Source organism: Bactrocera dorsalis, chromosome 2, assembly GCF_023373825.1.
Source record: "Bactrocera dorsalis isolate Fly_Bdor chromosome 2, ASM2337382v1, whole genome shotgun sequence".
NCBI lineage: Eukaryota > Metazoa > Arthropoda > Insecta > Diptera > Tephritidae > Bactrocera > Bactrocera dorsalis.
The window spans coordinates 76,651,376-76,668,729 of record NC_064304.1 but is presented as its reverse complement, the minus strand read 5'-3'; the positions used below and the strand labels follow the sequence as shown (position 1 = coordinate 76,668,729).

The 17,354-nt window shown below is 39.6% G+C and overlaps 2 protein-coding genes across 4 annotated transcripts in view; one reads left to right on the top strand and one right to left on the bottom strand.

Annotated features, from left to right (window-relative positions):
• The window catches only part of LOC105225614 (calcium/calmodulin-dependent protein kinase kinase 2), a 215,268-nt gene extending 202,487 nt beyond the window's left edge, over positions 1-12,781 (top strand). Inside the window, exon 6 of the mRNA XM_049450018.1 lies at positions 12,341-12,781. Coding sequence (XP_049305975.1) covers positions 12,341-12,766 — 426 coding nt within the window. The 3' untranslated portion in view covers positions 12,767-12,781. The remainder of the gene's footprint in view (positions 1-12,340) is intronic.
• LOC105231136 (ubiquitin-conjugating enzyme E2 G1) overlaps positions 1-17,354 on the bottom strand; it is a 539,049-nt gene that overhangs the window by 344,055 nt on the left and 177,640 nt on the right. The gene's annotated exons all lie outside the window — the stretch shown is intronic.

The window sequence follows — 17,354 nt, the reverse complement described above, 5'->3', positions numbered from 1 at the left end:
TTCAGTTTCAGGAATGTCTGATGTAAAGGTGGTGTATAGTACAGGGCCAAGAACGCTTCCCTGTGGTACTCCTGCATTTATGTATTTTATGTCGGACGTTTCGTCGTTTATTTTAACATAAAACGACCTGCTTGTTAAATAAGACTTGAGAATTAGATAAACTTGAGAGGAAAATACTTTTTTTTTAATTTATATAGTAGACCTTGATGCCAAACTTTATCAAATGCCTGTTGTATGTCTAAAAACGCAGCTGGACAATATTCTTTACGTTCTAAAGCAATTTGTTAGGGTATTCCAGCTCACTAACACCCGCGATTAAGAATTCAAAATGAAAATACGCGGTTAATTTCGTACGCAATTATTTTAATCTTTGATATGTATATATAAAATACAATAAAAGGCTTAATAGTACTTAAATAGATTCGGAAAAGTGGTGATTAAACACAGTTGGTTGTTGGATTGATGCTCGCAAGAACTGGTGGGAAAACGAAGTTAATATGTAGATCTGAATATTGAATTGTGTAAACATTGAGTTAAAAGGTGTCGACACAGCGTAGTTTCTAAGTGAATGTGTTGAGGGTCGAGCTGTTGACGAGCGAAGCGATGTGCGCAGTGTGTCGAACGAATTGATCCAAAAAACCAAAGTTGCTGTGTGTGTGTGAATGATTGTGTCTGCTTTCTCCTTGTCCTGTGGTGAAATAAGCTGTCGGATTAGGATGCGCCAGTTTTACCGTGTAGAGGGAGTGGATGCTTAACTCATTTAAACATCCAGGGCCCCCTAGGCGAATATTTTGCCTAGTTTTCCATGAATATGTGGTTGTCTGTATTTTGGCATACTGCTGGTGGAGTAGCCGAGGCGCGGAATACATTCTGACAACAGAAGTATTTGATGATGCAGTTGTAATATACTCACATTTATTCGGGTGTGCAGGAAACAGCTTTTGGTTTAAAATATATCACTTGTACATACATATTTGAATATGAATTTTAAAATGCAAATGGATGCTTAAGGGGTATTCTAGTCTAGAAATGCTATTTAACGGCATTTTTTAAAGTCCAATAAAAAAAAAACTAAGAACATTTTTACTATCCAATTTTCTATCAGATATTTATTGATATTTTAAGAATGCAAAAAAAAATAAAAAAAAAATATTGTGATAATTTGATTAATTGCGGCGTGGCGGCGTGGCGGGGGTTGAAAACAAGGGGGCGCCCTTCCTGACACGATTCCAACACTTTGGGTGATCCGAAAAAAAAAAATTTTAATCGGTACAAATGCCGCTATCGTCTGAACTAGGAAATATAAAAAAGAAAAATTTTCAGTAAATGGCGACTGTTTGAATTTTTTGCCCGTTTTTTGGCAAAGATCATATTTTTTTAAAAATAGTAAAAATGAAAATTTTTTAATAATCCTAGTTCCAACCATAGAGAGATATATAAAGAAGGTCCACTCCAAATTTCAAGTTAATCGGTTCATTAGAACTTGAGAAATCATGTCAGAAGTGTTGAAAATAGTAGTTTCGAGAAAAACGCGATTAAAGTTTTACGTTATACGATATTCGCTTAACAGTTGTACGATATTCGCTCACTAAAATGGCTATAACTTTGAAAATAATTTGAGTTTTGAAAAATCCTTTTAGAGAGATATTTTTGAATATCAAAACTATCGAAATATGAAAAAAAAAAATTTCGATTTTTTTCAAATTTCTAGACTAGAATACCCCCTTAAGAGAAGCAACTTTATTTTGCGGGTTTATTTGACTTTATTGACGACTTATCGATTTATTATGCGGATTATTTATTGTTTGGTTTTTTTATGTTATTGGCAATTGTTGCAAATTTTGTATGATATTCAATTTATGATAGTAACTCCACGCCTGGCCAGATATGGCCAGAATGGGTACTCCTTAGCCCTGATGTTAGGACTGTGACAAAAGAGGGATCTTGCGGGAGAGTGGCCGGTAATTGCGAACGGCTTCATTATAATTATCAGAGATAAAGAGATGTCCAACTCTTCTCTCACTGGAAGTGAGAGAACAATTGCTAAACGTCAAAACCACCTAAACTTTGACAGTTGACTGGATTGAGGAGGTTTTGACGTTTAGCAATTGGAAACGAGCGATGGCCAGATTGAAATCTTACCAAAAAAATATGAAAACGGAGGGATTTGTTGCATCGTTCAAGACCACTTATAAAAAATGTTAAACAATGAAAATTAAATAAATTTATGAAACTGAAAGGTATTTGATGAAACGTTTTGTAATGTGGTGCATCATAGTATTATTTTCAATGGAAATTTATTAAAAACATTTATTGATTAAGAGCTAAAAAGCTTAAATCCTTTTATTGGGTATTGTTCAAAATTCAATTGTTTTAATATACTTTAAAAAGATTTAAATAGTTTCTCCATATAATAAATAACCACTATATAGTAGTTTTTATTCGTACTAAATGTTGGGTGTTTTAATTTAAAATGCCCAAAAATTTTTATTTTGTTCGATCTGGCCATAATAGAAAATGTTATAAAAAACGCTTATTTTGAGGCGCTCTCACACTGGAATAAGTTGGGCATCCCATTATCCCTGATAATTATAATTTTTGAAGTGGGATGTTCAAGATGTACAACAGATTCTCTCCAACTACCATTATGAGGAGCGCTTATGTAGTGAATATTATTCAACTTTTTGGAAAATTTTATTGTAGGTAATATTTAAGTGCATATGCATTAATTTTGCAAGTAGTAGTGCGCCACCGCTCTAGGATTTGTTCAGATTTTTTTTTTGTTTTTCCATTATTGGCGAAAGCCATCCTGCGGGGCCGAAAAGTAGTATGTCCTTGAGTTTTTAATATTGTTAGACCGAAATCTTACTTTGTTTTTTCTACCAATATGTGAGGTATTGGAATATTGTGGCTCTAGTGGTAGTCGTACGACGTACCGATCGAGTAGTTGTGGCTTTAGAGAAGTGCTCACAATACTGATCGTTTATAGTTTTGTTTGTTATTGGAAGTTTTCTTAACGTTTGCAGTTCACTTAATTGTGAATTAAGGTATTTGTTTTCATTATACTCAACTTGAGTTGGTATGGTGGTGACTAGTTCGGTAACTAGTCCACTTTGTGTTTCACTGTGGAGCGTTTGAACTTTTTGTGCCTTTGGGCAACATGGTGTGCCTTGGTAATTTTTAGAATTGTGGATTTCGGGATTTGCTTTTGTTAAACGCGTGGTTCTTTTTGTGTAAGCGCTTTTTTGGAGTGAGTTAGGATGTCTGCTGTAATGAAGCATTGAATGGTGTCTTTTGTGACAATGTAAGCAATTAAATTTGCTTTTGCAATTTTTATATGTATGCGCATGTGACAGACAATTTGTGCAAAGTCTTTTTGACCTGACAAAATTATTTCGTTCGTTAACTTTTAAGTTTTTAAACCTCTCGCAAGATTTAAGTTTATGCCCTCTTTTACATAGTTCGCATGACGTATGTTTTCGTTGTTCAGATGTGAACGATTGTGTTTTGTTAGAAATTCTGTTTGATTTGGTTTTGCTTCTAGCTTGGGGTCTATTTAAGCTTCTATGTTGGTCGTGTTTAATGTTCTTAGTTTTGATTATATTTTCTTCTAACTTCTTCGCAATTTCATATTGGGTGGTGAGAAAATCTTTCATGTGTTGCCACGTTGGGCACTTTTTTCGTGATGAGAGCGATTGCTCCCATAAAAGTAACGACTTTTCTGGTAATGCGGCGGTGCAAATGTTTACCAGAATAGGATCCCAGCTGTCTGTGGGGATATTAAGTGTCGATAGAACCGACAAACAATTAGAAAGAGTGGATTCTAGTTTAATGAATTTTACACTTGTTTCTTTCTTAATTTTAGACAAGTTTAATAGTGTCGTTACTTGCTTATCGACCAGTATTCTTTCGTTTTCAAATCTAGCTTTTAGAGCTTCCCAAGCCAAATTGAAATTGTCGTCATTTACTTAATGCGAACTGTTTAACTATTTCGCCTGCTTGACCTTTTGTTTTGTATCGGAGGTGATACAGTTTTTGTGCCTTTGATAGTTGTGGATGGTTGATGTAAACGGCTGTAAACATGTCCCGGAAGGACTGCCATTCTTCATAACCTCCATAAAATATTTCCGTATCACACGCTGGCACTTTGAGATGAATGCCTGAACTTGCCTCTTGGGCTTGCAATTGTGGTAACTCTACTCTACTGTGGGGAGTAGGTGAAATTGACTTCATAAGCTTTAACTGATCTGATATCATTGCATTTGTATCTTCATAGCGGTCTAAGCAGTTTTCGTATTTGGCGTAAGCCGAGGATTTAAAATTTTCTGGTAGATCTGAATCATCAGTTTCTACTATTAAGTCGTATGCAGCTTGGAGGTGTGTCCAAAAATTGTCAATAGACTTATATTTTATTTCTAGTACCGATTCAGAGTTGTCCTGAATCGGTGAAGATGCAAATCGAGTGCAGTATTTAATCAAGCTGTCACTCTCCGAAATAAATTTAATATAAGAAATGTCCCTCCCCCTTTTTTGCTTTGTAGCACCTTGCTTAGAGCGTGTAGCTTCAGCAGGTGTACATGGGCTTTTATCGTCATTAAGAATTTTCGGAAGAATTCTGCTTTAGATTCTTTTGCTCATTCAGAAAAATTTGAGTTAATAAAATATAAGTATGTTTTATTATAATAGAAAAATTTGTTCCCGAAAACTCTTTTTTAGTAAATAAGAGTTTTTTATTTCCGAAAAATTGGATTATTAAAATATGTATAACCGAAAGCTCTTTTCAATAAATAAGAATTTAAGCATGCGTTATCGCTTTATCGCTCGCGTATTTATTTTTTTTTTATCGGAAAAATATTTTTTATGGTTTTATCCGTACGCCCTTGTATCAGCGCGCACTGAATGCAAGGCATATGTGCATATAATATGCGTTAAATGAAATATGTGCACTTATGCTTGTTCTTGTTTGACAAGGAACAAGAAAATGCTCGGAAATCGCCAAATTGGACTTTTAATATTTAAATAGATGTACAAAGGTACTTAGTTTGCAATTTTTAATTTTTTCAACCAATGTTGATTTTTCGCGCAGTTTATTTAATTTCTTGTATCCTATGTTTATAGGAATACAACATTCGAAAGTTTTCGGCAATATACTTGCATAATATTTCGCGTCTATGTATTCGCGGTAAGAAATATGCGCTAAAAGCGCTACTGAATATATTTATATATATGTATGTATTTATCAAATTTTGGTTACATATGTATGTATATTTCGTTTGCGAATATGTATATATGTATGTTTGTATTTGTTCTTTTTATGTTTTATTCTTATTTCTGCCTTTGTTTACTTCTTTGGAAGCAATCCCTCTCACAGCTTAATAAGCTGAAGCGGTATTGTCCGTATAATTTGCAATTATCCCTCTCACGGCTGAATAATCTGCAGCGGTATTGCATTTGCAAGTAACCCTCTCACAGTTACTAAGCCGAAGCGGTATTCTTCTTCTTTACTGGCGTAGACACCGCTTACGCGATTATAGCCGAGTCAACAACAGCGCGCCAGTCGTTTCTTCTCTTTGCTACATGGCGCCAATTGGATATTCCAAGCGAGGCCAGGTCCTTCTCCACTTGGTCCTTCCACCGGAGTGGAGGTCTTCCTCTTCCTCTGCTTCCCGCGGCGGGTACTGCGTCGAATACTTTCAGAGCTGCAGTGTTTTCATCCATCCGGACAACATGATCTAGCCAGCGTAGCCGCTGTCTTTTAATTCGCTGAACTATGTCAATGTCGTCGTATATCTCGTACAGCTCATCGTTCCATCGAATGCGATATTCGCCGTGGCCAACGCGCAAAGGACCATAAATCTTTCGCAGAACTTTTCTCTCGAAACCTCGCAACGTCGACTCATCGGTTGTTGTCATCGTCCAAGCCTCTGCACCATATAGCAGGACGGGAATTATGAGCGACTTATAGAGTTTGGTTTTTGTTCGTCGAGAGAGGACTTTACTTTTCAATTGCCTACTCAGTCCGAAGTAGCACCTGTTGGCAAGAGTAATCCTGCGTTGGATTTCCAGGCTGACATTGTTGGTGGTGTTTACGCTGGTTCCAAGATAGACGAAATTATCTACAACTTCAAACTTATGACTGTCAACAGTGACGTGAGAGCCAAGTCGCGAGTGCGACGACTGTTTGTTTGATGACAGGAGATATTTCGTCTTGCCCTCGTTCACTGCCAGACCCATTTGTTTTGCATCCTTGTTCAGTCTGGAGAAAGCAGAACTAACGGCGCGGGTGTTGAGACATACGCCAGCAGCTGTACACTCTTATGAAAGATTGTACCTGCTCGATTCAGTTCTGCAGCTCTAATAATTTTCTCCAGCAGCAGATTGAAAAAGTCGCACGATAGGGAGTCGCCTTGTCTGAAACCTCGTTTGGTATCGAACGGCTCGGAGAGGTCCTTCCCGATCCTGACGGAGCTTTTCGTGTTGCTCAACGTCAGTTTACACAGCCGTATTAGTTTTGCGGGGATACCGAATTCAGACATCGCGGCATAAAGGCAGCTCCTTTTCGTGCTGTCGAAAGCAGCTTTGAAATCGACGAATAGGTGGTGAGTGTCGATTCTCCTTTCACGGGTCTTTTCCAAGATTTGGCGCATGGTGAATATCTGGTCGGTTGTTGATTTACCAGGTCTGAAGCCACACTGATAAGGTCCAATCAGTTTGTTGACGGTGGGGTTTAATCTTTCACACAATACGCCCTTGTACGCGATGTTGAGGAGGCTTATCCCACGGTAGTTGGCGCAGATTGTGGGGTCTCCTTTTTTATGGATTGGGCATAGCACACTTAAATTCCAATCGTTGGGCATGCTTTCACCTGACCATATTTTGCAAAGAAAGCCTTCTGTAAGCCGCCGCATTTTTTCGTAGAATTTTCGAGCATTTCGGCCTCTTTCTTCTTCTGTCTGCAAATGCGTCTCGCTTCCCTCTTCAACTCTCGGTATCTATCCCATCCCGCACGTGTTGTGGTCGATCGTAACGTTGCGAGGTAGGCAGCCTGTTTTCTCTCCGCTGCGACACGGCACTCCTCGTCGTACCAGCTGTTCTTTTGCACTTTCCGAAAACCAATGGTTTCGGTTGCAGCTGTACGTAAGGAGTTTGAAATGCCGTCCCACAGTTCCCTTATACCGAGTTGTTGACGAGTGCTCTCAGAGAGCAGGAGTGCAAGCCGAGTAGAAAATCTTTCGGCTGTCTGTTGTGATTGCAGCTTCTCGACGTCGAACCTTCCTTGTGTTTGTTGGCGTGCGTTTTTTGCTGCACAGAGGCGGGTGCGAATTTTGGTTGCAACAATATAGTGGTCCGAGTCGATGTTAGGACCTCGGAGCGCACGCACATCTAAAACACTGGAGACGTGTCTTCCGCCTATCACAACATGATCGATCTGGTTGGTGCTTTTTCGATCCGGAGACAGCCAGGTAGCTTGATGTATCTTCTTATGCTGGAATCTAGTACTACAGATAACCATATTTCGGGCCCCGGCGAAGTCGATCAGCCTCAACCCATTTGGGGATGTTTCCTCGTGGAGGCTGAATTTACCGACCGTAGTGCCAAAGATACCTTCTTTGCCCACCCTGGCGTTGAAGTCGCCAAGCACGATTTTGACATCGTGGCGGGGGTATCTCTCATAAGTGCGCTCCAAGCACTCATAAAAAGCATCTTTGGTCACATCGTCCTTCTCTTCCTTCGGGGCGTGGGCGCAAATCAGCGATATGTTGAAGAACCTCGCTTTGATGCGGATTGTGTCTAGACGTTCACTCTCCGGAGTGAATGATAGTACTCGGCGACGGAGTCTCTCTCCCACCACAAATCCAACACCAAACTTGCGCTCCTTTATATGGCCACTGTAGTAAATGTCACAAAGACCTACGCGTCTCTGTCCTTGTCCCGTCCATCGCATTTCTTGGACGGCGGTGATGTCAGCCTTTATCTTTACGAGGACATCTACCATCTGGGCAGCGGCACCTTCCCAATCAAGGGACCCGACATCCCAGGTGCATGCCCTCAAATCATAGTCCTTATTTCGTTTGCCATGGTCGTCATCAAAAGGGGGGTCTCTCATCCGAGGCTGTTTGTTGTTTTTCATTGGGGGTGTTTTTTACGTGGCGGGTCCCAAACCCAGCGCACAACCCTATGCAGGGGATGTTTCGCCTTCTCACTTTAGCTCGCCTTCAAACGGTTGTTCTTAGGCTACCCAGAGGATATTTGGTCAAAGACCGGAAGTCGTGTGCTGCTTGAGTCATATGTAAAAGAATCGTTTCTGGCCACTCCCAAGTGAATGGCGATCAGAGAACTTTCCTCACTTGCGTGAATTTCTACACATGACTCCATCCTCCGGTATTGCCAGAATAATTAGCAAGTAAATACTTGAATAAATATATTTTATATTTTTTATTGTTTTATTGATAGTGTGTATTGTATACACGAAGGAAGTTTTAAGGGCAAATAATAATTTATTTGGTTATGTATATTGAGGATACATATATATATGTATATATTATTTAACGTTTTGCTTTGCGATTATATCGGTAACTGAATTTACCGCCGAGCTTTCACTAACCGTTTTTATTAAACGGATTTAGAAGCTATCGGTTTTATGCTGTTGACCGTTGGCGCAACGATACATACATATACATATACACATATTATATACAATTATAATCATAAAAATCAAATGTGGAATGGATACACTCACTTTGATTTCCCTCAAGGGTTATGGGGAGATGTATTTATACATAAGTATGCCAGAATCGGCAGAATCGGGTGAGTGTGTGCTTTCTGTTGTCCTACTGTTGCTGAGTCGATAGTCGCTCCTGTTCCGCTGTTCGGCTGTGTTGGTGTCTCTTGGTTTTAGTTTTATTATATATTAATTTAAAATGATTTTTTAAGTTTCGCGCCCGTTTTTATTTTGTTAGTAGAAAATTTTTAGTTAATTAATTTTTAATTATTGTGTTGTTTTTGACGTTGGGGGTTTTATATTAGTTTTCACTGTTTCGTTTTTTCCTTTTTTCTTTTGTTTTTGCACTTGTACTCGTATATGCTTCACTGCACTTTTACTTGGTTCTTTGGTGGGTGACTGCACTTTCGATTTCACTTTTTTTTGTGTTGTTGTATCACACTGTTTCTTTATATGTATGTTCTGTACATATGTGCATATATATATATTTTCTATATTTTATTATATTTTTTGTTTTTTGTCACTGCACTTCACTTTTTAATTGCTTGTATTTACCAATGTGCCTTTCTGTATGGCTCGAAGGACCATGTTTAAACCCCCCAATTTGTTAGGGTATTCCAGCTCACTAACACCCGCGATTAAGAATTCAAAATGAAAATACGCGGTTAATTTCGTACGCAATTATTTTAATCTTTGATATGTATATTTAGAATACAATAAAAGGCTTAATAGTACTTAAATAGTTTCAGAAAAGTGGTGATTAAACACAGTTGGTTGTTGGATTGATGCTCGCAGGAACTGGTGGGAAAACGAAGTTAATATGTAGATCTGAATATTGAATTGTGTAAACATTGAGTTAAAAGGTGTCGACACAGCGTAGTTTCTAAGTGAATGTGTTGAGGGTCGAGCTGTTGACGAGCGAAACGATGTGCGCAGTGTGTCGAACGAATTGATCCAAAAAAAAAGAAAGTTGCTGTGCCGATAGTGTGAACGATTGTGTCTGCTTTCTCCTTGTCCAGCCTTTTCGTTGAGTGAGTGTATAGGTATGCTGAGTTGTGTTGGAGTCATCAGCTGTGGTGAATTAAGCTGTCGCATTAGGATGCGCCAGTTTTACCGTGTAGAGGGGGTGGATGCTGAACTCATTTAAACAGAAGCAATAATGTGATTAATTACACGATGGCATGGTTCGGGAGTACCATGATATCGACGAAACCCAAATTGGTGTTTAGGTATCACCTTATTCTCTTTTAGTATTGGCAATACTCTGCGCAAAAATATTTTTTCAAATATTTTGGAGAATAGTGACAACAAACTGATTGGCCTATATGAACTGATTTCGTTCTCTGATTTAGCTGGTTTAGGCACCATCACAATTTCAGCACACTTCCACTGAGTAGGGAAATGGAATGCCTTAAAATAGAATTATATGTATATAAGTGTAAGTACCATAATTCCTTTTTTAAGTAAGCGTTTAGCTACTTTGGCATCAATTTTGTCATATCCTGGGGCTTTCTTGTTAGGCAATTTCTCGATTTCAGTACGTATTTCAGCGGGTATAATATGCTTCAGTGGTAAAGACATTTGACATGCAATGTCAAGGAATTCTAATATTTTAGCATCATTGTTCCTGCCACTGTTATCAAAAGGAGTGAAAGTTGCTTCAAGGTATTTACTAAATGCATTTCCTTTACTTTTATCTGTTCTACACCAAACGTTGTTACTGTCTTTGATAGGTACATTTCTTTTTTTAGGCCGTTTTATGTATTTTATAGCATTCCATATCTTATGGTCTTCATTATTTCTATAATTTAAACTTACAATATATTCGGATATCGATTTATTTTTAAAATCAGCTAGTTTTCTTTTAGCTCCTTTGTGGCTTTGCTTAAAATAGTTTTGTCAGTTGGATTTCTGCTGATTTGCCATTTTTTCCGTAAACGTCTTTTATTCTGTATTAATGCTCTAATTTCTGTAGACACGTAAAATAAGTTGTGTGGCGAGAATTTATTCCTCTTTCGGGGAGTAGCAGCATAAGCAGCTTCATGAATTAAGTTAGTAAAATCTTCAACTGTATCATCCAGTTCAGCTGAAGTTTTAATAGAGGTGTTAAGTACTATATTTTGAGTTAACCAGTCTTGAAAAAAGCAAATATCACTTTTGTAGCTTAAAGCAGAATATTGTCGTGGTTTAACATTGATTAATGTGTTGTAGCTGACAATAATTGGCGAGTGATCAGGGCTTAATTCTTCTGAGCTAACCGCATCTAAAAGCTGAGTTGGGATACCTTTATATACAGCAAAATCAAAGAGGTCAGGAATTTTCAATGGATCACTTGGCCAATAGGTTGGCTCACCGCTTGACAGAGTTTTTAAATTATTTTTGAAGTAAAACTTCTTTAGGCGCGCTTGGCTTGGGGAGTAAGCTGACGAACGCGTAACGAAAAGTGTGATCAGGCGAACGTGAAACGAAAAGTGTGATCAGGCGAACGTGTAACGAAAAGTGTGATCAGGCGAGGCGAACGGTAATTGGCTTGGGGAGTAAGCTGACGAACGCGTAACGAAAAGTGTGATTAGGCGAACGTGAAACGAAAAGTGTGATCAGGCGAGGCGAACGCAGAGAACGTATAATATAGAGAAGGCTCACCGTGTTGCCAAATTTACGACATTTCATTTAACATATGTACATATTAAAAGACCAAGCGGTCGCGCATATTCACGAACATACATATGTAATTATGTGTGTTTATATTTTGTTTCATTTTGACATCGAAAATGTGTACAAAATACATTATGTTCTCTGTCTCACATACGCAAGAATATGAAGAGACATAAATATATGTATGCATGAATATGAATATGAAGACATAAACACATGCATGCATGCTCCTTATGCAAGTTCATACATATGCATACATATTTACGCACGTTTGAAGGCGAAGCTGTTACAGCGGCAAGGGAAGCGGTAACAATCGGCGATCGTTTGTTAGTTTCTTTCGCGTCTCGTCGCGTCAATGCTTCGACAGATTGATGTGCTGAACACATAGAACGCGGCAGACTGCAAGCGCCATCTGAATCTGATATTGAAATACACACATTCTTAAGGACACTGTTATTTAGACAGCTGCACAACTACATAACTGTGTCCATAAGAACGTGAGTATTTTAATATGTGACAGATGTCGCTTGCAGCCTGCCCCGCTCTATGTGTTCCGGGCGTGACTCTTTGAGTTTCGGCCATTGATTGTCCGTGACAACGGAGATGCGAAAGATGCGTGCGACACTTGTTATTTGAATGTATGTACATATGTACATATGTATGTGGCTCGCATTTGTTTTCGTAACATACAGACAAATGTGCCAAAGAAATAATATACATATGTATGTATGTATATGCCATAGAAATTCTATTGGTACAAATATGGAAATGATAACGAAATAATGCGAATATGCACATTTCATGAAGGTCATCAATTTTCTTTGAAGAAATTAAGTTCATTTTGCACATCTTCACTTTGTAATAGTGGAAATAAATATAATTTATTTGAAATATTACTTTATTTAAATAAACATAAAGAGAAATAAAATTAAAATAAATTTTCCTAATTTTTCCCGTGTTTAGGACGATGGAACAAACATCATAATGGTAGTTGTTTACATGTCGCCCAATAACACAGTTAATAATATCATAAAGTTTATATACAGAAGACTTATGATTTATGGTCGAGTAGGTTCTGAGGAACTAGGAGAAAACTATCATACGTTGCCACTAATCTTAGCAAGAGATTTCAATATCAATTTCGCATCCGAAGATGGACAACTCTTGAGAAACTTTCTACGAGATAAATTAGAATTACAAATGAATAATGACCGTAATGAGCAAACTACAAGACATGGAACAACAATCGATGCAGTTTTTTCTAGATTTCTGTCTAATTTTAATTCTAAAATATATGTATCGTATTTCTCATATCATAAGCCTATTGTCTCGGTTTTACAATCAACCACAGTAATAACTGATGTACCCAATAATGAAAATAACGAATAAAACAATGCAAAAAATAAAAGATCTATGCAAAAATATTAATTTACTAATCTTCTTCTTCTTTACTGGCGTAGACACCGCTTACGCGATTATAGCCGAGTCAACAATAGCGCGCCAGTCGTTTCTTCTCTTCGCTACGTGGCGCCAATTGGATATTCCAAGCGAAGCCAGGTCCTTCTCCAATTGGTTCTTCCAACGGAGTGGAGGTCTTCCTCTTCTTCTGCTTTCCGCGGCGGGTACTGCGTCGAATACTTTCAGAGCCGGAGTGTTTTCATCCAGCCGGACAACATGACCTAGAGCGTAGCCGCTGTCTTTTAATTCGCTGTTCCATCGAATGCGATATTCGCCGTGGCCAATGCGCAAAGGACCATAAATCTTTCGCAGAACTTTTCTCTCGAAAACTCGCAATGTCGACTCATCGGTTGTTGTCATCGTCCAAGCCTCTGCACCATATAGCAGGACGGGAATTATGAGCGACTTATAGAATTTGGCTTTTGTTCGTCGAGAGAGGACTTTACTTTTCAATTGCCTACTCAGTCCGAAGTAGCACCTGTTGGCAAGAGTAATCCTGCGTTGGATTTCCAGGCTGACATTGTTGGTGGTGTTAATACTGGCTCCTAAATAGACGAAATTATCTACAACTTCAAAGTTATGACTGTCAACAGTGACGTGGGAGCCAAGTCGCGAGTGCGACGACTGTTTGTTTGATGACAGGAGATATTTCGTCTTGCCCTCGTTCATCATCCTTGTTCAGTCTGGAGAAAGCAGAACTAACGGCGCGGGTGTTGAGACATACGCCAGCAGCTGTACACTCTTATAAAAGATTGTACCTGCTCGATTAAGATCTGCAGCTCGAATAATTTTCTCCAGCAGCAGATTGAAGAAGTCGCACGATAGGGAGTCGCCTTGTCTGAAACCTCGTTTGGTATCGAACGGTTCGGAGAGGTCCTTCCCGATCCTGACGGAGCTTTTCGTGTTGCTCAACGTCAGTTTACACAGCCGTATTAATTTTGCGGGGATACCAAATTCAGACATCGCGGCATAAAGGCAGCTCCTTTTCGTGCTGTCGAAAGCAGCTTTGAAATCGACGAATAGGTGGTGAGTGTCGATTCTCCTTTCACGGGTCTTTTCCAAGATTTGGCGCATGGTGAATATCTGGTCGGTTGTTGATTTACCAGGTCTGAAGCCACATAAGGTCCAATCAGTTTGTTGACGGTGGGCTTTAATCTTTTGCACAATACGCTCGACAGAACCTTATATGCGATGTTGAGGAGGCTAATCCCACGGTAGTTGGCGCAGATTGTGGGGTCTCCTTTTTTATCAGCATAGCACACTTAATTTCCAATCGTTGGGCATACTTTCTTCCGACCATATTTCGCCGCCGTATTTGAATAGCTCGGCCGGCAATCCATCGGCCCCTGCCGCTTTGTTGTTTTTCAGTCGGGCAATTGCTATTCGAACTTCTTCATGGTCGGGCAATGGAACGCCTGCTCCATCGTCATCGATTGGGGTATCGGGTTCGCCTTCTCCTGGTGTTGTGCGTACACTGCCATTCAGCAGGCTGGAGAAGTGTTCCCTCCATAATTTAAGTATGCTCTGGGCATCGGTGGCTAGATCACCTTGGAGGGTTCTACAAGAGTATGCTCCGGTCTTGAAACCTTCTGTAAGTCGCCGCATCTTTTCGTAGAATTTTCGAGCATTACCCCTGTCGGCCAGCTTATCGAGCTGTTCGTACTCATGCATTTCGGCCTCTTTCTTCTTCTGTCTGCAAATGCGTCTCGCTTCCCTCTTCAACTCTCGGTATCTATCCCATCCCGCACGTGTTGTGGTCGATCGTAACGTTGCGAGGTAGGCAGCCTGTTTTCTCTCCGCTGCGACACGGCACTCCTCGTCGTACCAGCTGTTCTTTTGCACTTTCCGAAAACCAATGGTTTCGGTTGCAGCTGTACGTAAGGAGTTTGAAATGCCGTTCCATATTTCCCTTATACCGAGTTGTTGATGAGTGCTCTCAGAGAGCAGGAGTGCAGGCCGAGTAGAGAATCGTTCGGCTGTCTGTTGTGATTGCAGCTTCTCGACGTCGAACCTTCCTTGTGTTTGTTGGCGTGCGTTTTTTGCTGCACAGAGGCGGGTGCGAATTTTGGTTGCAACAATATAGTGGTCCGAGTCGATGTTAGGACCTCGGAGCGCACGCACATCTAAAACACTGGAGACGTGTCTTCCGTCTATCACAACATGATCGATCTGGTTGGTGCTTTTTCGATCCGGAGACAGCCAGGTAGCTTGATGTATCTTCTTATGCTGGAATCTAGTACTACAGATAACCATATTTCGGGCCCCGGCGAAGTCGATCAGCCTCAACCCATTTGGGGATGTTTCCTCGTGGAGGCTGAATTTACCGACCGTAGTGCCAAAGATACCTTCTTTGCCCACCCTGGCGTTGAAGTCGCCAAGCACGATTTTGACATCGTGGCGGGGGCATCTCTCATAAGTGCGCTCCAAGCACTCATAAAAGGCATCTTTGGTCACATCGTCCTTCTCTTCCGTCGGGGCGTGGGCGCAAATCAGCGATATGTTGAAGAACCTCGCTTTCATGCGGATTGTGGCTAGACGTTCATTCTCCGGAGTGAATGATAGTACTCGGCAACGGAGTCTCTCTCCCACCACGAATCCAACACCAAACTTGCGCTCCTTTATATGGCTACTGTAGTAGATGTCACAAAGACCTACGCGTCTCTGTCCTTGTCCAGTCCATCGCATTTCTTGGACGGCGGTGATGTCAGCCTTTATTTTCACGAGGACATCAACCAGCTGGGCAGCGGCACCTTCCCAATTAAGGGACCGGACATTCCAGGTGCATGCACTTAGTTCGTAGTCCTTATTTCGTTTGCCACGGTCGTCATCAAAAGGGGGTCTCTCATCCGAGGCTTATAGTTGATTTTCATTGGGGGTGTGTTTTTACGTGGCGGGTCCCAAACCCAGCGCACAACTCTAAGTAGGGGATATTTCGCCTTCTCACTTTAGCTCGCCTTCAAACGGATGTTCTTAGGCTACCCAGAGGATACTTGGTCAAAGACCGGAAGTCGTGAGCTGCTTGAGTCATATGTAAAAGAATCGTTTCTGGCCACTCCCAAGTGAATGGCGATCAGAGAACTTTCCTCACTTGCGTGAATGTCTACACATGACTCCATCCTCCATTTTACTAATGAAAACATAAAATATATTTAAATATTTGTAGGAAATAAATATATGTATATGTGCATACATGTATATATTGCACACACACATTCCTATATATACATATAGATAGAGAGAAAGAAGTTTTACTTCATCCGTGCGGTCATAAGCACACTCTCTTTTTTTTTATAATGCATTTGTAAAGCTCTCTACCCTTTGGGTTTGAAATACATACGTGAGCCCCACCAGGGATGCTTAGCATTGTAATCTCCTCCTACAAAAAATCTTGGACCGAGACCGCTATAGAAGCTTTCGTATTCAGAAGCTTATATGCTGTGTCTTGGTGGTGAGTACAAAGCATAAATATATACATCACTAGCTCTTTACCCGCGGCTTCGCCCGCAGTGGAGCCATTAAATAAGTATGAGAGATAAAGGGTAAGGGTATAATAATAGAAATGAGTCAAAATGATAACTAAATTTTATTGCTGGGCTGAGATCAACAATTTTTAAAAATTACTACAGACAATGAAGTTTCAACACCTTAAAATATGCGTATTGAAATGCAACAAACAATGTTAAAATATATTTCACCGTAACAAAAATAAATAATTCTGAATTCTAACAATTTAAAAAAATAAAATACAGAGTGTTAATCTAGTATATTTTTGAAGACCATGTTATAAGTTTTCCCATCGTGTGCAAATATGTGCAAATTCTGAGCTTTAGATACACGTGAACAGGCTACATAAAGTTGACTATGAGAGAAGCATGGGTTTTCTAAATGCACTCCTGCTACCTGTAATGATTGTTCTTGTGCCTTCTTTATAGAAACAGCAAAGCTAAGCTTGACGGGAAACTGAACCCTTTTAAATTTGAATGGAAAGTCAGTGGGAACAATTGGTATCCGAGGTATTATAACACTATTTCCCTTACCGACACCTGTGACAATAGTAGCACCAAGTATGTTCCGTCCCAATTTTGTTATCCGAAGCTTTGTTCCATTACATAGCAGAGGAGCATCTAGATTTCGCATAAGCATTACTGGTACATTTAGTTTCAATTGAAGTTTATGTGACGGTACACCCGATAGTTCAAGTGAGTTAAAAACTCCACAAAATATGAAGTACTTAGTTCCGTATCTATAATTGTATTCATTGAAAAATATTCCTCAATTTTTCCCTGAACCTCGTTTAAAATATCAGTGTTGATCCTATTAACAATTTCATTTCTTGGTGCTAATATTGCTCTTGCACACAACCACTGATCACTACACAAACTTTGGCGCAATTTCGGAAAAACATTAGTAATGAAATCCACATCACTTTCTACTAAATCACAAAATTCTCTTGACAGTAATATGTAGCCTTCAACGTCAACATCTAAACAACCATCACAAATTTTCAACAACATTTCTG